The sequence below is a fragment of the Phyllostomus hastatus genome, unplaced genomic scaffold (assembly GCF_019186645.2).
Source record: "Phyllostomus hastatus isolate PE091 unplaced genomic scaffold, TTU_PhHast_1.1 phas_contig_210, whole genome shotgun sequence".
Lineage (NCBI taxonomy): Eukaryota > Metazoa > Chordata > Mammalia > Chiroptera > Phyllostomidae > Phyllostomus > Phyllostomus hastatus.
In genome coordinates this window covers 2,387,687-2,413,361 of record NW_025333737.1, presented here as the reverse complement: position 1 = coordinate 2,413,361, position 25,675 = coordinate 2,387,687, and the positions used below count along the sequence as shown (strand labels likewise).

At 36.6% G+C, this 25,675-nt stretch overlaps 1 protein-coding gene across 1 annotated transcript in view; it reads left to right on the top strand.

Moving 5' to 3' along the window:
• CPD (carboxypeptidase D) overlaps window positions 1-25,675 on the top strand; it is a 65,247-nt gene that overhangs the window by 33,912 nt on the left and 5,660 nt on the right. The window contains exons 6-20 of the mRNA XM_045835870.1: window positions 173-364; window positions 1,013-1,180; window positions 5,874-5,983; window positions 8,793-8,895; window positions 9,382-9,524; window positions 10,877-11,046; window positions 12,473-12,796; window positions 15,390-15,585; window positions 17,818-17,953; window positions 18,851-18,982; window positions 19,979-20,074; window positions 20,177-20,241; window positions 24,053-24,184; window positions 24,724-24,909; window positions 25,200-25,299. Coding sequence (XP_045691826.1) covers window positions 173-364; window positions 1,013-1,180; window positions 5,874-5,983; window positions 8,793-8,895; window positions 9,382-9,524; window positions 10,877-11,046; window positions 12,473-12,796; window positions 15,390-15,585; window positions 17,818-17,953; window positions 18,851-18,982; window positions 19,979-20,074; window positions 20,177-20,241; window positions 24,053-24,184; window positions 24,724-24,909; window positions 25,200-25,299 — 2,253 coding nt within the window. The remainder of the gene's footprint in view (window positions 1-172; window positions 365-1,012; window positions 1,181-5,873; window positions 5,984-8,792; window positions 8,896-9,381; window positions 9,525-10,876; window positions 11,047-12,472; window positions 12,797-15,389; window positions 15,586-17,817; window positions 17,954-18,850; window positions 18,983-19,978; window positions 20,075-20,176; window positions 20,242-24,052; window positions 24,185-24,723; window positions 24,910-25,199; window positions 25,300-25,675) is intronic.

Genomic DNA, 25,675 nt, shown 5'->3' with positions numbered 1-25,675 from the left:
GACATGTATATTAGTAAGGAAGCTGCTTTATAAATGTTTTTGTTTTGCTCCTATTATTGAAATATATCTTAAATTTTTGGTTCATTGTTTTTGTATAGGTTGGGGGAAAGCAGAGAGAGCTCATGGTAAATGGAAAGGAAAAAAGTCTTGTGTGTAATTACTTTGTTTTCAGGTGAACCAGAATTTAAATACATTGGAAACATGCATGGAAATGAAGTGGTTGGGAGAGAACTGCTACTGAACCTGATCGAATACCTTTGTAAGAACTTTGGAACAGACCCTGAAGTTACAGATTTGGTTCGTAGCACTAGAATTCACCTTATGCCATCCATGAATCCTGATGGGTATGAAAAGGCCCAGGAAGGTAAAGAACAGCTATTTATTAATGCTTAATCGTTTTGAATATTAACACAGTATGATTGTTTGTGGGTAGAAGAGAATTGGAACTGGTTGTTTCCCTTAAATTTCTTCCTGTTTTATTCTTATAATTTATAATTGCTTTTAGCTTTTGTATTCTTATAAGACCAGTTTGTTCAATAATAATATCAAGTTTATGTTTAATAGAGTTCTTTACTTTGGTAATTGCTCTTATTTACTAAAAGTGGATAAAATTATAAAAGTCTTAATCCTGTATGCTAGTACATGGGTCCCCCTCAGATCAGTCACGCCCGTTCAACAATGACATGACCTAGTGATCATGTCATTGTACGTGAACTGTTGACAATTGAGCAATACTTTAATATAATTTGTGTAGTTGGATTATTTCCCCTAAAAGTATGAGCAGAGGGCAGAAACGAAAAGAAAATGGTTTTACCTCTCTCTTCAAAGGATTTGGAAGAGAGAGATTTTTTAAATGTGTAATTTTTAAAAGGTGTGAATTTTGTGTGTGTGATTGATCATAGTGAAGCCTGGTGTGTTCCCGCATACCTCCGAGGTAAGATAGCTAAAGCAGTATGTGTTGGATCAAAATTGAAGTGAAACATGGCCTACGTTTGAATCCTTTGTCATGTAGGAGATTCAGTAAGTGTAATTGGCAGAAACAACAGCAACAACTTCGACTTGAACCGAAATTTCCCAGACCAGTTTGTTCAGATCGCAGATCCCACCCAGCCAGAAACTATTGCTGTCATGAGCTGGATGAAGACCTATCCGTTTGTGCTGTCAGCTAACCTTCACGGAGGTAATAGCAACTTGATATTTGACTAATTCTCATTGAGAGCATTTGAAAATCCTAGTGGGATTTTCTCTTAAGTCATCTTAAAATGGGTATCCTGTTATGCTTTTATGCCAGACAGCAATGAATTTCCCTTTCATTACTTTTTAAGCCAATTTTCTCTCTGTCCTTTCCTCTGCCCCCCTTCCCTCCCCCATGCTCCTCCCCGCCACAGATTCTTCTTCCTCCCTCTCCCTCAGCTTTCCCTCTCTCTCTCTCTTCCTCTCTCTCTCTCACTTAGTTCTTCAAGTGTTTTATATTTATCTTTCACAAGTGTTTTATATTTATCCCTCTCACTGGGAATTTGGGAACATGCTTGTTGTCATTTATAAAAAGTGAACACTAACAGATCTAAATGTTTAGTCCTGTTTCTCCCTAAAGCTTAATAAACTCTTTTGTATAGGTTTAAATTTTGACATTTTCTTATCTATTACTTGCTGTATGTATTTAATTGCAGCACAGTGACCTCTTTCTCATGTAGTATCTGAGTTTATACACTTCCATGTAATTCAGCAGGAATTGATCAGTTGAATAGGATGAGAGGCCAAGATGAAAAATTATCACAATGTCCAACTAGGGTTGTGTGAATAAGAGTGACAGTGTCAATTCCTAAATGAACCGAAAAACTGTCTACATATAGACTTGTGTATGAATGTTCATAGTAGTATTATTTATAATAATCAAAAAGGATAAACAACCCAATCTGATGATTGGATAAATAAAATGTGGTGTACTCATTATGATTGAATATTATTTGAACTCAAAAAGGAATGAACTATACAACATAGATGAACTATGAAAACATGCTAAGTTAGATAGAAGCCAGTCAAAAGAAACCTTATATTGTATGATTACATTTTTTTTATGAAATATTCAGAACAGGCAAATCCATAGACAGAAAATTGTGGGTAGTGGTGGGAGAGAATGGGGATGACTGCTAATGAGTACAGATTTGGGGGAGGATGATGAAATGTTCTATAACTAGATAGTAGTGAAGGAGATTGTGTAACCCTGTGAATATATTAAATAACATCAACTTATATACTTTAAATAGATGATTTGTATGGTGTGTGAATTATATCTCAATAAAGTTTTTTTTTAAGTGAGGGTATTACCACCAGGGGCAAGGGGAAAGAAATGTAATGTTAACATTTGTTGGAATATTCAAAGAAGTATCACAACTGAGATTTGATGGCATACAGATTAACCTAATGCCATTCTAAAATGTCATTCTATTTTAGAATGACAGTATATACTTAGGATATTTAGATTTAAGATGTAAATTGAGATTCTTTAAAAAATTGCTTTGAAAGCTTGCCAGTAGAAGAAAAAAAATACTTCCATAGTTGGTAATCATGGATGATTCTCAAAGACCCAAATAGGAATTATAGAGTTATAGTCAGGTTGGCAAAATAGTTTTTTAAGGATTTTTATTTTTTTTAAGATTTTATTCATTTATTTTTAGAGAGGGAAGGGAGGGAGATAGAGAGAAACATCAATGGGTTGTTGATAAAAAATTTTATGTACTTTATACCATTTTTGATAGAAAATATTTTTTATATTGAGCTATTAAAAATATTCTCAGAATACATCACATATGTTGGCTAAACCTGAAAACTTACCTACTAGTTACATTACAGTGGGAAAAAAATACAAATTTATACATGTGATATCAAGACTTTGGCACAGTGGGAAATTCATCTTCAAGTAGACAAGTTTCTTTCCATGGCATATTTTCTCTTCTCATCTTAAATCTTTAAATGGGTTTTGGACTATTGGCAAAGAAATTGAAAAGAGGATTTAATTTAGAAGGATACTGAAAGAATATAGAGAAAAGTAAGGTTCCTTTTTGTAAATTTTGATACTAATTTTTTGAGATGAAATTTATATAACATAAAGTTAACCACATTGGAACAATTCAGTAATGTTTAGTGTATTCACAGTGTTGTGTAACCACCGTCTCTATCCAGTCCCACAGTGTTTCCATCTCCTTACCCACTAAGCAGTTGCTCCCTCGTCCCCCTTTCCCTTGAGCCCTGGCAGTCAGCAATCTGTTCCATCTCTGTGGGCTTGCCAATTTTGGATATTTCACGGAAGTGGAATCATATAATATATGACCTTTTTTAGTCTGTCTTCTTTCATTTAGCATAATATTTTCAAGGTTCATTTATATTTGTAGCATGTATTATTATTTCATTCTTTTTTATGGCTGAATGTTCTATCGCATACTACAATTTGTTTATTTCTCTGTTTATGAATATTTAGGTTGTTTCTACGTTTTTACTACTATGAATAATACCGCTGCAAACATTGGCATACATTATCTTCTTGAATCCCTGTTTTCAGTCCTTCTGGGTAATTTTATGTTTGGCTTTTCAAAGAATTGCCAAACTATTTTCATTGTAACTAAACTGTTTTACATTCCAATTAGCATGTATAAGAGTTCCAGTTTCTCTGCATCCTCAATGGTGCTTGTTATTTTTTTTATTATGGCCATTCTAGTGGGTGAAAAGTGGTATCTCATTATGGTTTTGATTTGCATTTCCCTATTGACTAAATATGTTGAACATCTCGTGTGCCTGTCGGCCATTTGTATATCTTCTTTGGAGACATAATCTGTTCAAGTTTTTTGCCTATTTTTTATTGTTTTTGTTTTTTGTCTTTTTGTTGACTTGTAATTGTTTCTTTGTATAGTCTGGATTCTCACCTTATCAGATTGCTGATTTGAAAATATTTTCTGTCGTTGACTTTCTTAATAACGACATTTGATGCACAGAAGTTCTTAATTATGAAGTCAAATTTATATTTCTTTCACTGTTTATGCTTCTATGTTGATATTAATTATTTTTAAAAATAAATGTTTCATAGAAAGTATTTTAAGTCTTTTATGACCTTTTTTTGGCCTTCAAAAATTAGCCATTCGAAAGACAGTATTGAGTAGGTGTTGATGGTGACATTTTTTTGTTTGCCTTTTTAGTTTAGTTAATTTATTTTTATTGTTATTCAATTATAGTTGTCCCAATTTTCCTCTGTTGCTCTCCCGTGCCCCGCCCACTCCTTGGTTTGAATTTTTAGAAGTGGGTCATAGGTCCAGGGTGAAGTCAGATATTTTTGAGAAATTTGTCTCAGAAGAAGTGTTGAAGTACACTGTTCTTGTTAGAACTATTTGTGGGAATAGAATGAGCGTAGTTCTTCATACTTCTTAAAGAGCTTTTTTTTTAGATGTATAAATGTTTGCTGATATTTGTTATGGTATTACTTCATCTGAGTTTAAGTTAAATGTGTTTCTTCACTTCCATTCTCATGAAGTGGCATGGTAAAAAGAAAAAAAACCAGCAAAGGTGAATGAATGGCTGAGTAGAGGCAGAATGAATGGAATGGGCAATGGGCAAATGAAAACAATGTGACTAACTAGAAAATATCGGATCCAGCCTCTGGTGGAGGAGTAGGCATGTGCAGCTCTGGGATCTTGTCTCAGGAGCTCCCTAACTGCTTTTTGCCCCGTGGGAAGCATGAAGGGAGTTGATATCCTTTACACATGTCGTGAAGTATCACTTTATTTACCTGAGGCCATGAAAAATCATACAATATAACTCCAATTGACTAATTTTTAATATGAGCATGAGATATTTTTAGCATTTATTTTTTCTGAGTGTAGGTCAAGGCTGGCTCTGTTATCCATACGTAAGCCATTTAACCTCTGTTTTAGACTCCACATCTGCAAAATGAGATGGGTCCTTCTTTATTTTTTTTGGCGAGTTCATCTTTTTATTGAAGGTGTTAGAAAAGAGGTTTAGTCAAAAAGATGAAAATCCATGTCATCATCAGACTCTGCAGATTTTTCTTTCTTTGCTTCTACTTTCTTCTCAGCTGACGCAGCAGTGGTGGGGGGCAGGACCTCTTGCTGCTGCAGTATTAGCCGTGGAGGCAGGTCCACCAGCCCCTGCATTGCAGATGAGGCTCCCACTATTGACATTGGCTGGAGCCTTTGCAAACAGGCCTGGTCAGAAAGGTTCAACATTTACACCAGCTACTCTAATGAGGGCATTGATCTTATCCTCCATGACTGTCACCTCATTGTTGTTCAGGATGAGGGCCAAGGAGGGCCTTAGGGCAAGGCCATGGCCTGGGCGAGTGCTGCGCAAGTGCTGCCAGGCATCCTTGCGGTGAGGGCCTCACGTCAGTACTGCCATAGCTTCCTCAGAAGGACCCAGCACCCACTGGCAGCCGAGGAAGGAAGCCAAAGGTCCCTTATTTTAAAATTTCATGGCCCTACAAATGTCTGATTTTTACTGAAAAAGTATCAAATTTTGCTCCAATTTTTCTGATCCTATGTATTACAACAATAAAATTGTTTAAATTAAGCCTGTTTTCTTCTAGTTTCAGCTCTGATGTGTAAATTATACCTACAAGTTCAGGTAAATTCCCAAGACCTTTCCAGCTAAGACAACCTTTAAGTGTCATGCATAATATTTAATATTTTACCTATTTTGATTTTTTATTGAGGAAACAAGCGACTTTTTCATTTCTATACAAGAAATTAGCCTTGAAAATTGTATTGGTTTCCTGCCTCTTACAGTACTGTGAAAAGCTTACTTACTATGTTAATGATGCATCTTGAAATGGATAACATGACACACTTTCCTCTTTTCCCTGGTAGGTTCTTTAGTGGTTAACTACCCTTTTGACGATGACGAACAAGGGCTTGCCACATATAGTAAATCGCCAGATGATGCTGTGTTTCAACAAATAGCACTTTCTTATTCCAAGGTAGGTTTGTGCTTAAGTATAACATGCTATACAACTAATTCTGTACATCTTAAAAAATGCAGTGAAACAAAGTCCTGCAGGATTCAGGTCAGGTGCTTCCTTTCAGAAGGTTAAGCCTTCCACTTTTCCTTTTGGGCAGCCTTATTAGTTTTCCTTCTCTGTTTCCCACCTCATGTTTGAACATAGTAAATGTTTTTTCCCTATTAGCCTTTAAGCTCAGGTACTGTCTTTCCATCTGTGTACTTGAGCACAGTACCTGGAACATATGCATGCTAGTTGATTTCATTTGACAAGTACTTCAGTTATAAAAGTAGTAAAGTAGTCAAACATGGGGCTTGACAAACTACTGCTCTGGGGCCAAATCCAGCCTAGCACCTGTTCTTTCAAATAAAGTTTTATTGACACATAGCCACATCCATTCTTTTACATATTATCTATGCCTACTTTCTGTTTCAATGTTTGAATATGAGTCAGTTTAATTTACTATATTAACAGATTAAAAAAGAAAAACGCTGCAATCATGTGGGCTCAGATATTTAAAAAATAAAAACAGCAAGAAAAATAAACAGGTAGAAATGAAGCAGAGTTGATAGAACTCAGGAAAGAAATGGAAGAAAAAGACAAAATTACCTCCAAAATGACGAATAAATTTAAAGAGTTAAAGGCCTTATATTTCCCAATTTCAAACTTACTACAAAGCGACAGTAATGAAAATACTATCAACTAGCATAAGGGTGTACATGTAGATCAACGAAATAGAACTAAGAGTCCAGAAATAAACTCTTATATTTATGGTCAGTTGACTTTTTTTTTTAACAATGGGCACCAAGACAATTTAATGGGGAAAGAACAATCTTTTCAGCCGATGGCTATAGGAAAACTGGGTGTTCACATGCAAAAGAATGAATTTTGACCCCTTCTTTGCTCCCCAAGGGTTACCAAAATCTATTTCTTTTAATTTTCTTGAGCACAGAGTCTGACACTAATACATTCTTCCCTTGATTTCTGTCGTGTTGCGTAGTAGAGAGCTCTATAGCAGAGAGCTTTTTCCTTCTCACTGGCTCAGTATCATGTCTTTTCCTTTTTCCCCCTTTCCAAAGTATGTCCTTTGCCATTTTTACTGTCTTGGCAATTTCATCCAGTTTCTCTACTTATCACTACTACGTAAACGTTTCTTTAAAAAATTCTATCATATAATAAAAGTTATTGTGAAAAGTTTAGAAAATATAGGCAACCAAAAAAAGAAAAGAAACCTAGAGATCATCAATTATTTAGTATCTTGGTGTATAACTTCTAGACTCTTTCTTTGTATATGGCCTGAGACTAGACACCTACATCCTCACCTTCAGTCTTCTGTTGTCAAAATGTTTGCTTTAACCATTTTAGTTAGATTTTTAAAAAATTGTTAAAGCACGGCAGTGAGAAATAAGGGAGGCAGGAAAGTGCACATGGTAAAGTAAAACTGCCCCCACCTTCTCCGAGCTCCTTGTCTCGCACGTGGACTTCTCCGGCAGTGCTCCGGTGGGCCTTCCTGGCCGTGGTCCATTTCTAACATGATTACCAGAATACACTTCCTAAAGCCGTGAATGTATCACGTATCACCCTTTCTTCAGAGACGTTCACTGGCTTCTTATTGCTCTAAGAGTAAAGTTGAAATGTTAGTACTACCTAAAACTGTGGTGTCTGGAGTAGGATTTTATACTAGATAAAAATATTAGAAATATGTATTTTAAAATTTGTTCTTTAAAGTTTTTATTTTTATGCAGGTTTATAATATACATATTGTATTAGTACAGTAATATATCTAAATAATTAAATTGATAGCTGTATAGATATTGATGGAAATGGAGAGAGACATAGAAGGTGTGTGCGAGTCTGCAGTGGAAAAACCAGAAAGCAAGAGAGCATCACCGTAATCTAAAATAATGTTTATTTGACAAGAGAGCAGTGGGATCATAAGCCTGTAATTGGTATAGTAAGTTTATGAAAGGGGGCTGTTTATGTGTTTCAAAGTTAAATGGTTAATTCTCAGGGGTGGAAATGGGACATTGTTTTTTTTTTTCTCCTCATGCTTTTTTGTACTTTTGTACTTACAAAAGCAAGAAATGAAGTTTTGACCATCTGTTAAAGCTGTCCCTGCCACTCTAGTCAAAAATAATCTCTCTCTTCTCTGGATTCCAGTAGCATTTATTGTGCTTCCGTGGCAGTGTTTTTACCTTTCATTGAGCAAGGTGTTGCCCGTGCACTGCGTGCTACACACTGTGCTAGACTTTGAACACACAAAAACACAGCCATTTGCGGGAGTGGTATGTTTCTTAGGGAAGAGAAAAGGTGCAACCAGTTGGAACAGGGCAGGAGAATTGTGCAGAGTGCAGTCAAAGTGTAAGGGGCCGGCTGCCTTGGTTCCCCTAGAAGTCAGAAAAAGCTGCTTAATGCACATTGTGTGTGAATAATCTTTTCTGGACTTTAAGGTTCTTAAAAACATAAAATGAAAATACTAATATTAACCTTTTTTAAGAGGAATTGGATTAGTTTACGTTTATTGTAAGAAGTAGAGTCCATTTTTTTTACAGAGCACATTTAATTTTGATTAAAAAAGCAGATAATAGTCATATGTTAACAAATTAAAATGGCTTAGGGAGCTGTGCGTGGAAAAGCCTCGCTGCTTCCTGTGGCTCCGTGCATCTCATTTCCACCTCCACATACACCCTCTGATTAACTTCTTTTGTTCTTTTTCCTTAACCTTCCTGAATTTTTTGATGTAGATACAAACAAATACAGATAAAGGTTTTTTTTCTCTCCTCCTCAGGAAAATTCCCAGATGTTTCAAGGTAGACCGTGCAAGAATATATACCCTAACGAATACTTTCCTCATGGAATAACAAATGGGGCTAGTTGGTATAATGTCCCAGGTAAACATTCTTTTATATAAAGGTCATAGAATTTGATGGCTTTTCTGTTCCCCTGGATGGTGCTACTTGTTACTAATTTTTTAATTTTGAGAAAGAATTATCCTTTCAAAGATATTGTTTAAATAGTTTAAAACATTCAGATAACCTTTTCAACTATTTTTACATTTGGTCCCCATTGAATAAAAATAATGTACTAAATCCTGATACAGGTGTTATATTTTACCTCTGGCTATATGACAAAGAACCGTAAATGTGCTAATAATAAGACAAGGGTAAGCTACACTTGAATTCTTCTTGAACATGAAAGTAAAGGTGTTTTACCTATACCATAAGCATCAAACAGCTCTCAAATGAACACATTATTATTTTTCAACCAATGTTGAGAAAAGATGAATTTGGATTTTCACTGGCAGTGTTGCTTACCTTTTGGTTCCTGAGCAAGTTAGAATTCTTTAGAGTGACTGATTTTAATGTTGTATCTTTTAGGTGGCATGCAGGACTGGAACTATTTACAAACAAATTGCTTTGAAGTGACTATTGAACTAGGTTGTGTGAAATACCCACTGGAAAAGGATCTGCCAAAGTTTTGGGAACAGAATCGAAGATCTCTAATCCAGTTTATGAAACAGGTGACTACTCAGGAGCGAAGTATGAAATGTCTCCCAGAAGCAAGCGGATACGTGCGGTTTTCATGTGGTGATTTTAAAATATACCCTTTTGAATTCCAGTTTGGGCTGTTCATGTTTTAGTACATTTATGGTACATTTAGTACATTTAGAAAATTCATGGATGGAAGTGAGTTTAATTTGTATGCATGGGAAACAGTTGTACATGATTAAACAATGCAGTGATGTTTACTTTTAATGGTTAGTGGCCGCTTCTTACCCTGTCTTTATGAAAGGCTAACATTAGTTGGACACACACGTAAGCATCTGTCAAGTGATAAAAAGATAGGCTATGGGATAAATACTTTTATTCTTTTTATATTTGCCAGTGGTTTAGTGTGAAATGATTTATTTCCTTTTGTTTGGATATGCATGGTGGCCAATAGGTAAGACTATAAGAAATATGCTGATAATGGTTAATCATTCAGATAATCTAACCAATACTTTGTGCCAGTACTTTTCTGATTTACTTTTTTTTGTTTGTTTGTTTTGCTGATGGAGTGGCATAAAAGCTGAGTGTGCATACTAATTTTAAAAAATTGTTCATTCTAAAAATTTTTAAATATACAGAAACATTATAAGACAACTACAATAAACACTATTATTCCTTTACTTAGATTTAACAACTTTTAACATTTTACTGTATTTGCTTTATTATAAATAATACACACACCTTTTTGTTGAACTATTTCAGTGTAAATTATAGCTGTTATGATATTTTACACCTAAATATTTCAGAATACTTCTTGTAAAAATAAGGATATATTCTCCTATTTGCCATCCTCAAATGCCATCATCTCACCTAAGATCATTAACAGTAATTCGTTAATATTACATAGTACCTAGTCCCCATTTAAATTTCCACCTCTTGTACCCCAAATGATTTTTATTGCTATATTTTAAAACCAGGATTAAGTCAAATTTTATGCATTGCATTTGATTATTACAACTTTTGCTCTCTTTATTCTAGAATAGTCCTTCTATTTTTTTTTAGTCCTTCTATTTTTTATGACATTTTTATTCTAAATAAGCCAAGCCAGTTTTCTTGCAGAATGTTCTATATTCTGAGGTTGTCAGTGTGCTCAGTTTAAATAATGTGTTTTGTAATACTTATGATAAAAACAGACCTAGCCTATGAAAAATTAGCCTTTCAGAATCTAAAATATTTTGTTTAATAGGCATTTACATCTAGCTTTACTCTAAACTCCTAAAGTCCTATTTGTTCCACATGTTTACATTACTAACAATCTGTTATTTTGGATATGATCTCCCAAAATAATTAGATGATAATCTTGATATCCTTGTACTGTATCCAGGTTCATCAGGGTGTCAAAGGATTTGTCCTAGATGCCACAGATGGCAGGGGTATATTAAATGCCACCATTAGTGTTGCTGAAATAAATCACCCAGTGACTACTTACAAAACTGGAGACTACTGGCGTCTCTTGGTTCCAGGAACTTACAAAATCACAGCATCTGCTCGAGGGTGAGTGACTGAATACCTCCAAATTGAGTGCTTGGGCATAAGACAAACATGGTTCTATCCTGGAAGTTTATTACCAGACAGCCCTAAAGAGGCCAAGCAACCTTGAGTTTAATGCTGTGAAGTTTAGAGCTGGTTATACATGACTCTCCTCTGGTTGCAAAGTGAGTATATGAACTATTAAATGTAAGGGATATGTGAAATTATGAACCTTGCACAGTGGCCTCTTCTTCTACCCTTCCCGTCTCAGATCACCTGCCCCTGTCCACATGTAAAGCCATAGTAAGTGGCTTCACTACTATAGTAAGTGGATTCCCTTCACTATTGGTAACTGTTCTGGGAAGTACCTGTTAGTTGGGGGAAAAGACTCCTGTTCTGCTGCACACTTCAGTTATGTTGCCCAATAAATACTCTTTCTTAGACACACATTTTTTTTATTCTAAATTATTTTTTATTTTATTTTATTTTTATTGTTGTTCAAGTACAGTTTTCTGCCTTTCACCGCCATCCCAGCCAGGCACCCATTTTTTATTATTGTACATTTAATGCCTTATTGCTTCAGTGCAATTTTCTTTCTTATTGCAAATTCTTTAGGAAAGACCATTTTTATCTTTTTTACAGGTTTTTCTTTCCACAAAGGTTGCTTACTTAAAAAGAGAAAATTAACTTTAGGACTTTTATTTCCTTAGGAAAAAAAATTAATTTTCTTTATTTCCCCCTCTTTTACAACCAGCTTAGAATTGGACCACCTGACTGTTTAATCTGAAACCTACCATTTTTACCCTCTTGTAGTTTTCTTTTTTATATTTTGATAAGTGCAGATGTTACCACAGGATATTCTCCCTGCCCCTACTAGTTACCTTATTTCTGAAGAGTTAGTTTGAACACCCATTGAAGTAAGGGTGAGTATGTGAAAACATTTATAGTTTTCATTACCTTTTAAAAAAATGATTTTCAAATATCTAGTGGTCCAAAAATTGATGGGGTAACGAGGTCTTTCTTGTCTTCCTTTTTGGCCTAGTCTTGGAAAAAACTAAAGCAGCAAGGTTTCTGAAAAATAGGGCAAGAATGATGTGTTTGGTAGATAATGTCCTAAGTTAGTACCTCTCAGTTTTCCTAACCGTACATCCTGATGACAGACAAGTGAACTCAGATTCAGGAGGCATGAGGGTATCCACTGCAAGTACACACTTGCTTTTGAAGTCATATATTTAATCTTAAAAACTCATGTATGTTTTACAGTCTGCCCATGTCTGTTCTTTGTTGAATGTTTAAAACAAATTATCACAAAGTTAAAAATTAGACTCTTTTAGGAAGATGCACCACATTTGTCTCCAGGATTCACAAATCGTGTGCACACCTCTGTTTATCCGGGGCTTGTGCACTCCAGCTGCAGAAGCATGGCTCTGATCTGTCTCCTTTATCACAGGTATAATCCAGTTACCAAGAACGTGACGGTAAAGAGTGACGGTGCCATTCAGGTCAACTTCACACTTGTTCGATCTTCAACAGATTCAAACAATGAATCGAAGAAAGGAAAAGGAGATAGCACCAACACTGATGATGCCAGTGATCCAACTACTAAAGAGTTTGAAGCTTTAATTAAAGACCTTTCAGCTGAAAATGGTTTGGAAGGCCTCATGTTACGCTCCTCCTCAAACCTGGCTCTTTATCGATACCATTCATACAAAGACTTATCAGAGTTTCTGAGAGGACTTGTGATGAACTACCCACATATTACAAATCTTACCAAGTAAGGGTCACCTTCTTACTGCCTCGCTTTTCTGCCGTTTGTTTGTTTGTTTGTTTGTAAGAAGTTACATTCAGCATAAGCTATGTTGAACAGTTCTGGTAATTTATTTGGGAGCTGAATGTATAGGGGTGAAGTTTACTTTTTTCGAAACATATTTGCTTGGAGAGCTTTCTAACAATGAATCTTGGAAATTCGGAGGAGAATAACTTGTTAGATTAGCAATGTATGTCTTGTGCCCACAGGAAATGTAAAATTTTTCTTGCTAGTGATTGCTTCGATTGATTTAAAAACCTTTTCGCTTCTTAGCTGCAGATTCATGTTCTGACTAAATATTACTTAGTTTATTTTATTTTGCCGGAAGCAAGGGACAAATTTGGAACTATGAGGTTACCTGTCAGGGATTGTTCTTTTTTTTCAAATAAGAAAATTAAGCCTGGTTATGGTCATTTTCTGTACTCTAGTCCAGCAATTTTCACCTGGTGTGCCACAAGATTTTTTAAAGCATGCAGTACCTGACAGGCAGTCAGGAGCACTGATCTCTTTTCCCTTAGATTGTCAAATTAAAAAAATGATAACAGCCATCCAGTGCGAATGAATCAAAATTATACCTATTTTTTGTCACATTGGCAAGAAATATATTTTTTGGTGTGCCACAGAATTTTAGTAGTTCATTTGTGTATGCAGTGAGATGAAAAAGGTTGAGTCACTGCCTTAACATAATCACAGCTACAAACATTCTGTTCCCATATAAAGTAATATTTACAGGTTGAAAATCACTGCTCATGTCTGTCCACAGTTGAACTGATGCTGTTCCCTGAAGCCTTAGGGACATATGTGATTGACATTCTCAGGAAAATATGCAGAATGGCTAGTGTGAAACTGATGGCTGAGACTGTCTTTATCTTCACTTTCTAGGGCTTCTCTACCTCACTTGCACCGTTTCACTGTAAATCCTCTTTAGGTCTTGTTGCAGTTACAACAAAACTGTTTCCTGGATTTGCTGATTTCTGTTGTTTGCCGGGTGAGGGCTTTCACATGTTGCCCTGAGCTTACAGTTCTCTGCTGCATACCTAATGAATGTTATCTAGCTTTTTACTTCTTTACTTTGTTTTTCATCAGTGGTCCTTTTAATTTTACCAGCAAATTTAGTTTTTCAGATTCTGGTTGATAATGTTCATAGATGAAAAAAGTGATAGTTACCTTGGCAATACTAATTGTCTTTCTTCCTAAACTGATTCTTGACTATTTCTGCCCAGTGTAGGTATTAATATTGCCTATCTTAGTGCCACATAGAGCCTATTTTAAAATAAAAAATAGGAAAGTATTTTGCTATCTATTTACTATGTTCATTTAAATTGTTTTAACCTTTCAATTCAAGATGACTTTTTAGTTAAATATTTCCCCCCTGCCACAACACCTGCCAGCGGTGGGCACAAGATGGTGTGCGTGGTCCACAGACGGGGGCTGAGTGTCGTTGAATAACATGGTCAGGAAGCAATAATTTTTCTGTTCTGTTAATTCTTCTCAACTCAATGTGAATATATTTTTTGTAATCTAACTGTATTCTTTTATATCAAAGAAAGCAGAGCTCTTGGGCAAGGAGAGCATTTTAAGTCATTTTTTACTGTGATACTACTGGTATTACATTTATAGTAAAGTCTAAAGTATCTAAATTAATTTTGATTTAAAAGCAAGATTCACTACATTTTTCTTTATTTATATTTTTCCAAAAGAAAAATTTCAGTGAGGGGGACCCCCAAATAAAACAGAATTGTCTTCTGCAGTGCGGGTCCCTTGTAGTACAGGCTTACCCTGCTCTGTTAGTGTTTTAGGAACCCATCTGTACCAATTTACCAGCTGGTATCATTGTGAGAGGCTGTGTTGGGCTTCACTGACTTTTTTTTTTTTTTGAAGAGTCAATGCATTTGCCTATTTCATGATGGGTGATTTATGAGTGCACCTGCCCACACCACGCTGAATGTTCAGCAGTTTTTGGCCAGGAAAATAGCATGACCCTGTGCCCCACCTTCCCTATTCACCCAGTCTTGCCCCCAACAACGTTTTTTATTTCCTGGATGAAAAGAGCCCTCAGACGGAAATGTTTTGTCCATGTGGAAGAGGTAAAACAAAAAACAGCAGAAGCACTGAAAGGCATCAAAAACTGTTGTGAGTAGTGGAAAAAACATCTCAATAGGTGTATTGCATCAAATGGAGAGTACTTTGAAGGTGACTGAATTTAAACATGTGTGAATAAATACACAATTTTTTATAAGTAAATATGGGAATTTTTTAGGTCCCCCTTGTATGCTAACTAAATATCAGTGAAGGTTGCAGAAGACAGGACCACTATTGTGAAAATGGTATGAGAATGACTGAATTTGGAGGAATGCAAAACTAAGTAATAATCTTTTGCCACTTCTTTTTTTTTGGTCAAGGAAAACTAATTTTCTTAAGGTCTTTTGTCATGAGGATAATATTCTTTAAAGGTTTTGTAAGACTTTTCATATTTCATTTTCTTAAAAAAATGTATGTCAGCATTAACATTATATAATGCTTGATTACTTGCTGACTTTGTGTTTCTGGTTTTTGATAGTTTGGGACAGAGTGTTGAGTATCGTCAAATTTGGTCCCTTGAAATATCCAATAAGCCCAACGTGTCTGAGCCTGAAGAACCAAAGATTCGTTTTGTTGCTGGTATCCATGGAAATGCTCCTGTTGGAACTGAACTGCTTTTGGCTCTGGCAGAATTTCTTTGCCTAAACTACAAAAAGAATCCAGCTGTTACCCAAGTAAGAGAATAGCCTGTTTTGACATGCTTTAATAGGAAAAAGCTCGGTGCTACAGTGATATCAAGGCATCATTTTGAAAATTTGATTTCTTCTTAGATTTAACACAGAGGCAGTGTTAGTGCATTATAAACTTTACTCTTAAAAATGACTCATTGCATATATTCATTATTAATAGTGTCTTTCTATTTCATTTTTGGTTACAATTAAGAGACATAGAGGAAAAATATTAAAGATTTCTATTCAGTCATCTGCTTCCTTATTTAATAGTTAAGTTATCCCTCCAATCTTCCCTTGCAGTTTTGTACATTCTAACTTGAGGGACTTTCATTCCCGTTACTTGTAACTAGGATACTATAGTAAAAAAATAGGTGAAAGACAAATAGTTTTTTTTTCATGTAATAAATGCAAAATTGTTGGATATCTTGGCTGACTAGAGATTTTAGAAAAAGCAGTATGGCATTGTCTGCTTTACCCATCCATGACTACAAAAAGCATTTTGATTCATAGGCTTAGTCACCTAGGATTAAGCAGCCTAGTTCTGCGTTGTCTTAGAGAACAGAAGGAGAGAGTGTGTATGCTTCTGGAGCACTCACTAATTAGCACTGTCTATATAGAACTTAGAAAAGGAGAAAGAAGCTAATATTTATTTAATGCCTACTGTCTGCCAGGTTCTATAATAAGTACTTTACATCCATCATAAGTTAATTATCAACCCTGTAATTATGTTATCTCCATTTTATGCATGTGGAAACTAAGACAGAGATACTTGATAACTTGCCTGAAGTCACACAGCTAATAAGTGGTGAAACAAGGATTAAACCCAAGCGTCTCTCACTCTAAAGCCTATGTGCTGTTTGGTTACACCATACTGCCTCTGCTAAAAGAAATTTGGAAAGAGTATATGTTTTGATTAGGATCAGAAGGAAACTGTGGGATTCGATAAGATTAATTTATATCAGACTTGATCAAAAATATTTTACAATCTTAGGCAAAGTAAATTCCATAAATTGTTTCATGTGAGTTGCATATCTCAGTGACATTTTTCGTTCTTTTTTTTTTAATGGGGGACTATCTAGGACAGTGGTTCTCAACCCTGGCTACACACTAGAAACATCTGGGAAGTTTTTAAAAATACCAATGACTGGGCCTCACTCCCAGAGGCATCAGTGTTCCTTGAAAAGCTACGTAGGTTGTTCCAATGTTTGGGCAGAGTTGCTACCTACTGACCTTATGGTTATGAGACTATTTGCCCTAGGTAAAACACCTAGGAATTTCAAAACTCCTACTTCATGAGAATTTGCCTCACTGGTCTCATTGGTCTGGAACTAGCTCACTTTAGATTGCTTGTTTTGAACTAAGGGACAGAATTGTGTGGCAAATTCAAGAAAATATTCACATGGGAGACCTGTCGTGAAGCCCGTGCATGTATACCTTAGGGGAAAAATCTCCCCAGAAGAGAGATTTAAGAACCAATTAATTAAAGGGTCTCAAATATTTTAAACCTATAAACTATTTTGATGGAATAAACAAACCAGGGATCACTTATTCTGATTTATTAGTAGAAATATGTAGGATGAAGGATATCAGAAATTAGTTCATGCCACATATGTAGCTATTTTATCTGTATTTTATCTCCAGATAAAGTATCTGGAGAAGAAAGTATGTGGGTATGACAAATATCCCACTTCATTTTTTTTTTACATACTGATATCAACTCCTCTGTCTCATTGTTTCCAGACATACACTGATATTTTTCAGATTATACATTCTAGTTTTTTTATCTGGAAAATACAGCCTTATCATTACTATTGAGTTAAGCCAGTGGTCAGCAAACTTTTCCTATAAAGGGCCACACAGTATATATTTCAGGCTTTGTGGGGCAGATGTTCTGTTACAAGCTTGGCCTTCACAGCACAAAAAGTGACTTGTCATGGCCCTGACTGTGTGCCAGTGAAATTTCATTTACATTTGCAAACAACAGGCTGGGTTTAGTCTGCAGGCAGTGGTTTTCCGACCCCCGCTGTAAGCCATCAGGAGGTCTCTGTGAACATTAGTTCTGCGGTAGTTTTTCGTTTCTTTTTTCATGTACTTGAAGCAAGACATTATTTTTATTAGTTTTGCCTTTTAAATCTGTGTTTAAAACAAACAGCAAAGATTTTCCGTTTGAGGCATGGTAGGTACCTTTTGACTCCGCCTACAGCTAATAAACGCATTGACTTCTGTTTGTTTCAGTTGGTTGACAGGACCAGAATTGTGATCGTCCCTTCTCTCAATCCAGATGGGCGAGAGAGAGCACAGGAGAAAGACTGCACTTCAAAGACGGGTCGAACAAATGCTCACGACAAAGACCTGGATACAGACTTCACAAGTAAGACTAATTCTTAGGCCATCGGAGTACTTTGCAGATCATTTTATTTCTCTTTGCTAGGAGATTGGTTGATCCTATTTTGTACGTGAGTAATGGGGTACTTTTTTCTAGGTGGCAGATGTAAGGTATAAATAAATACAGACATCTAGAAAACTTCAAATTTTCTCCTTTATAATTTACAAAAGTAATTAAAGTCTTTTTCTTAGAAATTCAATCAGTAATATCGGGGGTTCCATCACTGGTCATGGAGAGACGTTTATTATCTCTCACCCTCCCGCATGTGCACGCGCACACGCACACACAGTGTTTGTATGTTCATTTGAAGGGCCTGTTTCCCTCTTTCTTAGATGGGGTCATCCACCACACATCCTGTTCTGCAAATTTTTCATTGAATATGTCACTGACATTTTTCCATTTCAGTACTTGTAGACCTCTAACAGTCATGTTAATGGCACTGTTAATGTATGGCAATGCCCCTGTTCATTCAACCATTTCTGTACTGGTAGACACTTAGTTTTTTACTCTTGCAAACAATGCCACAGAAAACAGAAAATACCTGCTCTCTGAAAATCTTGTTTACCTTCAAAGATAGGTTATATGTTCCCTAAATTATTTTGTAAAGGAGGATGTGTTCCTGCCTTTTAGTTTCCACTAAGAGTTTTCTTACTTGCTTAGAGTCATCAGCCTTTGCACAATTATCTTGACATATGTACACTGAAAATACCCTACGCTTTAAAATGTACCTTTCTTGCTTGAGATAGTGGCGTATAGAGTAATAAAGTGCTTACTACAGATTTGGTAAGTTAGCCTTCTGATTGTTCAACTAGAGAATATTTTCTTAGCTGCTTATACTAAAATTTTAAAACTTATTTGACATTTTACTTTTTTATTTTTTAGATAATGCCTCCCAGCCTGAGACTAAAGCCATCATTGAGAATTTGATTCGAAAACAGGATTTCAGTCTTTCTGTGGCTTTAGATGGCGGTTCAGTGCTGGTCACATACCCATATGACAAGCCAGTACAAACAGGTATTTAGAATGCCACTTTACATGTATAGTATTTGAACTTTGATACGAAATTCTAATTAAGTAATGTCCCTTATCCATTTTTTTTAAATGGTAAGCATTTGAGCATACTCCTTGAACAAATAACCAACCTGATATGATTGTACATACGTCAACAGTTCAAACAGTTCCTCGGGAGAGATCAGATCTAATGATGGCCTAGCTTTTTGAGTGGAGCCATTTTGTCACATCTGTTCAACTTAGTCCACAAGCATTTATTGAGTGATTATTATATCTGTATACATTAGGAATGTAAAAGTGAATAAGCCACAATACCGAATAGCCCTTCCCTGCTTTAAACCTTAATTGACTGGTTGTACCTCATGGTGAGTTAAATAATTGCTTGTTGCCCTGGCTGGTGTGGGTCAGTGGATTGAGTGCCAGCCTGCAAACTGAAAAGATCACTGGTTCAATTCTTGGTCAGGGCATGTGCCTGGGTTGGGGGCCCAGGTCCCCAGTTGGGGGCTTCTGAGAGGCAGCCGATTGATGTTTCTCTCACACACTGATATTTCTCTCCCTCTTTTTCTCCCTCCCTTCCCTTCTCTTTAAAACTAAATAAATAAAATCTTTAAAAAATAATTAAAAACAATTGCTTGTTGACTCTCTTTAGGTCCATTGTATATGGAGATAGTTTGTGTCACTTTCAGTGCAGCTTACAAGGAATTATTATTAGTAGGCCACAGTTGCCCAAGAAGGTAGTTAAACATACCAAAGCAAGTTTTTTTTAGTGTGATAGTATGCTTTCTAAACTAACCATTAATACCTTTGAATGTAAGGAAGATGTGTGTCTTTTTAGTCATCATTCTGGGCTAAACAGAACCACGTGTTTAATTCTAGTAACTCCTCGATAAGCTTCAGTGGGGTGCAAGAAGGAGAGAAAAATGACTTGTAACCCAGAAGTTGAATTTGGAAAAACACCTTTTGTATTTCTTCACTGACTTCTGAATTTTTCCTTTCTAGTGGAAAACAAAGACACTCTGAAGCATTTGGCATCGCTCTATGCAAATAATCACCCATCAATGCACTTGGGTCAGCCCAGTTGCCCAAATAAATCAGGTAGGTATTTTCCCTACCCCCTGTTATTGTTGCTGCTTTGGGCAAGGGAAGGGATCTTGCCTTTTGGTTTGGTTGATCCTATACTTCTTAATGCTTTTATAGATGAGAATATTCCAGGAGGAGTAATGCGTGGAGCAGAATGGCACAGTCACCTGGGCAGCATGAAGGTATGCTTCATAGAATACAGTGAGAATGCGATCATAAATATTGACCATTGACTTTTCTGAAATAAGCAGGTGGATGGCATTTGCCTCATGGCTTTCTTGACACGATAGCCCTCAACTCAATCTATGGCAGCATTTGTTTTGTTTTGCCACTTTAATCATTTTTAAGTGTACAATTTGGTGACATTAATTACATTTACAATGTTGTGCAAATATCACCAGCCCAAACCATCTATTTCCAAAACGTTTTCATCACCCAGGACAGAACTCTGCACCCACTAAGCAGTCACTCCTCATTTTCCCCAGCCTGTTAACCTCTAATCTACTTTCTATCTCTGTGTGTGCCTAGTCCAGGTGTTTCATATAAGCGGAACCAGGTAGTGTTTGTCCTTTTGTGTCTGACTTCTTTCACTTAGCATAATTTTTCAGGTTTCATCCATTTTATTGCATGTATTAGTACTCCATTCCATTTTATAGCTGAATAATGTCCTATTGTATGTATGTACCACATTTTGTTTATCAGTTCATCTGTTGGTGAATACTTGAGTTGTTTCTACCTTTTGGCTATTGAAAATAATGCTGCAGTGGACATTTGTGTACAGATATCTGTTCAAACCCATGTTTTCAATTCCTTTGGATATACGAAGTCTGTCTGGAAAAAGTCCAGCCATTTTTAATTATAACCAGCGGTTTATGCAGTTTGCACAACATCACTGTAACCTGGCAGCCAAGGAGAGTGGACTGGAATGTGCATGCCTGAACAATGATGACTTCACTGTACTAGTCAGTGGGGACTGTAGACACCATTGAGTGAGTGCATGTACTATGTGGCGGTCACATTCAAAATGACTAAGCAATTACAGCAACAAGCCTGCATTATATTTTGCATTAAGTTTGAACATTGCTCCTTGGAAACTATTCAGATGACTCAGAAGGCCGCAGCTATGGGCAACTGGTGATTGGCAGCTTCATCATCAGAACACACCCACCTATGCACCACATCTCATGCAGTTTTTTGGCAAAACATCAAATCACCCTAATGACTCAGCCACTCTATGGCCCAGAGTTGGCACCCTGTGACTTCTGGCTTTTTCAAAAACTAAAATCACCTTTGAAAGGGAATAGATTTTAGATCACTAATGAGATTCAGGAAAATATGGCAGAGAAGCTGATGGCAATAGGGATAACTGTGTGAGGTGCCTACTTCGAAGGGGACTCAGATGTCATTGTCCTGTGTACAGTGTTTCTTGAATCTTGTATCTTCTTCAGTAAATGTCTCTATTTATTATATTCCATGGCTGGATGCCTTCTGGACAGACCTCATATACCAGGAAGTAGAATTGCTGGTCATATTCTATGTTTAACTTTTTGAGGAACCACGAAACTGTTTTCCATATCAGCCAAACTGTTTTACATTCCCACCAGCAATGGACAGAGGTTCCAGTTTCTTCATATCCTTGACAATACTCTTTATTTTCCTTTTTTTAAATGATAGCCATTCTGGTGAGTGTGAAGTAGTACCTCATTGTAGTTTTGATTCACTTTTCTCTGATGACTAATGGCGTTGAGCAGATGCTCATGTGCTTATTGACCATGAGTATATTTCTTTGGAAAATCTACTTGCTCAAGTCTACTGCCCATTTTAGAATTGGGTTGTTTGTCTTTTTGTTATTGAATTATAAGAATTCTTTATATATTTTGGATGCTAAACCCTTATTAGATATTTGATTTACCAATAGTTTGTCCCATTCTGTAGGTGGTTGTTTCACTTTCTTGATAATGGCCTTTGATACACAAAATGTTTTAATTTTGTTTGTCATAATTATCTTTTTCTTTTGTTGCACATGCTTTTGTCATCATACCTACAAATTCAGTGCCAAATCTAAAGTCATAAAGATTTACCCCCCTCATGCTTTCTTCTAATGAGTTTTATGGATTTAGCTCTTACATTTGAGTTGATTTTTTATATGATATGGAGTAGGAAATCAACTTCATTTATTTATATGTGGAAATCTAGTTGTCTGAGCACCATTTTTTGAAAAAGACCGTTCTTTCCCCATTGAATGGCCTTTGCACCCTTGTTGAAAATTAATTGACCGGAGATGATGCACACACTTATTGCTGGGCTCGCAATTCTGTTCCGTTTGTCTGTATGTCTATTCTTGTGCCAGTACCACTGTTTTCATTACCGTAGCTTTGTAGTAAGTTTTGAAATTGGGAAGTGTGAGTACTTTTACTTTATTATTTCCCAAGATTGTTTTGGCTATTCAAAGCTCTTTTTTAATTCCATTTGAATTTGAAGATTGTCTTTTCTTTTTCTGCAGAGAAAGGCTGTTGGAATTTTGTTGGGGGATGTGTCGAATTTGCAGATCACTGTGGGTGGCATGTCAGCAGTATTGTCTTCTTATCCATGAACACAGGATGTCTTTCCATTTATTTGGCTCATCTTTAATTTCTTTCCAATGGTGTTTCAATTGGTTGTCCATCCACTTCAGATTAGTCAGGAGTAGTTAGCCGATGGGAGGTTAGCTCATCATTCCATTCACGCGTGCAGCCAGAAAATTGACTTCATAACTATGTTACAGAACTGATCAATTTGATCTAAAAGAGAGCAACTTTCAACATGCCATGAGAAGTTAAAGGCAGAACAGGTTACACCTAGTTAGAGATGTAGCCTTCTCTTCATAGAGGACATGGCGTTTGGGTGGAGATGGTGAATCAGCAGGGCATTTCAGGAAGAGGAAGCAGTGTGGGCTGAGGTCTAGTTTGGTTAGAATATGGTGTGTGATGGGGAGCAGTGGAACACAAGGGTGGAAAGAGAATTGGGCGCTTTGAATGCTTTGCTTTAGTAAGGAATGGGAAGCCACGTAAGGTTTTGAGTGGGTATGTAGTGATGTGGTCTGAACTGTTCTATGGGAAAATTAATCTCTTGGCAGTGAGCTGAGATAGTTCAGAGGAAAGAGAAATCATGGTACATGGAGCCTGGTTTGGAGTTAAAGACAGACAAGTAGCCTAGGAGGAAGGAGAGATCATGGTACAGAGAGCCTGGTTTAGAGTTAAAGACAGATAAGTAGCCTAGACAGGTAGTAATGGAAGGCCTAGATTGAGGTAGTGGCAGTGGGGGTGGAGTCAGGAGTTAAGTTTCAGAGATACTGTAAAAGTAGAATTGACAGGATTTAGCAAATTATGGATGATAGCAAGACACTGAAGTCAAAGACAAGAGATTTCATGTCTGTGTGAGAAAGTGAGTTAATACCATCAACTGAATTAGGAAAACAAACAGGTTTGTGGGGAAAGGTGGTAAGTTAAGTTTTGAAACCTGCTCACACACACAAGCAGTTGTTGTACCTGGACAGGAACAGTGGCTATTGTCACCATCAGGCTTGAGGCTGCAGGTTGAGGGTATCAGAGGGCAAGGGTTTGTGCTTCTACCTCCAGAGCTCTGAGAATAACAGTGAAGTTCTAGGGTTTAGAGGGAAGCTGGCCTATTGCACGTACTTACTCATCATTCATTTATTCAACAGACCCTGATAAACCCCCTCTCCCTGGCAGACACTGTGGGAAACACTGGAGACACAGAAATGCATTGGACGTAGTCCCTGGTCTCCTGGGCCCTCTAGGAACGGCCTTGTGTATGACTGATTATAATACCGAGTGACTCATTTAAATGTAATATAAAATGATTTACAGATTCTTTGTTTACATCACCCAGGTTTTCTTTTTATTCCACTCATTCTATTCATTGCATTTGAAAGTCTCACTCTTACTTTTCTTATTAATTTTCTTACATTTGCTTTTGAATTTCATATTCCAGGATTACAGTGTCACTTACGGCCACTGTCCAGAAATCACAGTATATACCAGCTGCTGCTACTTCCCTAGCGCAGCACAACTCCCTTCCTTGTGGGCAGAGAATAAAAAATCTCTTCTTAGCATGTTGGTGGAGGTGAGTCTTTTCTTTTAACTAGAAGCAAATTCCCAGGAATATGTGCAATGAAACCCTTTATCAAAACATTCTCTCAATCTTTTACCAAAAATGTACACTATTTTAAATGTATATAGAAAGGTGAATTTTGTTCGTTTTATATTGCCTAAATAGGTGCTATGAGATCACATATCTGGAATCTGCTGTTATTTAGGTCATTGAACCCTGGGAGGTGCTGCAAGCTTTTTCATTTGAATGTCACACAGGGTTACTCGAGACAGTGGACTAGGGTGGAAAGTAAATCATTAAAGTCATCAGAAGATTTGGGTTCTGACACTTTTGGCTTTGACTGTATTAAAGTCCTCTTCTCCCTCATGTCTGTCTCTGTGGCTCTGAAGTGGTGAGTGAGTAGCAGACAAGGTCAGTCAGTGGGGAAGGACAGATCAGTCTTACGCAGATTTTGTCGTTTTGTTTGTTTGTTGTTTTTGTCATGCCTCAAACTATTGCCAGACCACCTGGCATTATGAAAACATAAAGTTATGTTTTAAATATCTTTTCAGGTTCACAAGGGAGTCCATGGGTTTGTTAAAGATAAGACTGGAAAACCAGTCTCTAACGCAGTCATCGTTCTCAATGAAGGAATAAAGGTGCACACAAAGGAGGGAGGCTACTTCCACGTGCTGCTCGCCCCGGGCGTCCACAACATCAACGCCATCGCAGATGGGTATCAGCAACAGCACTCACAGGCAAGAGACTTGCACTGAGTGGTGTCATGGAAATGCTTATTCATAAGAGTACTTCTATTTTAGTTTGAAACTCTTGTTAGAAAGCTGTGAGGAATAAAATTAAAAGTGTGACCAGCTCTTGATTATGATATCTTGTTATCTTTATATCTTTTAGCAACAAAAGGGATTTTTTTTTTACTTTAGATGACAGTGGATCATTTCTGTGGCTTGCTAAAAAAAAGTCTTAGGAATACAACAGGGATGCAATATACCTTAAGTAAACTTTTTCTTCTTGTACTTTATCTCTCTAGGTCTTTGTGCATCACGATGCAGCTAGTTCTGTGGTAATAGTCTTTGACACAGATAACCGGATATTTGGATTGCCAAGGGAGCTTGTTGTAACTGTATCAGGTAAAGGAATTTAAATTTTTGGTAGTTGAAGTTAACACCAGTCTGACATTTTAATTTGAGAATGGGTGACCTCTATAACCACCTGAAGCTAATCACTTTTCTTCCAATGTCTCCTCACCTGAACATGATTTTGGTGGAACGCTGTCCCCCACGTGTTTTCATGGCTTCCCCTCACGTTTTCAGGTCTGTACTCAGATGTCCTCTCCACAGAGAGGCCTTCCCTGATCACACTTGGTGAAAACATTGGGTTGGCCAAAAAGTCCGTGTAGTTTTTCCCATAAAACAGAAAATACATTTTTCATTTTCACAATAACTTTATTGATTTGGATATTTTGAGTATGTTGACTGTGTCCCATGTAATATAACTTTGATTTTT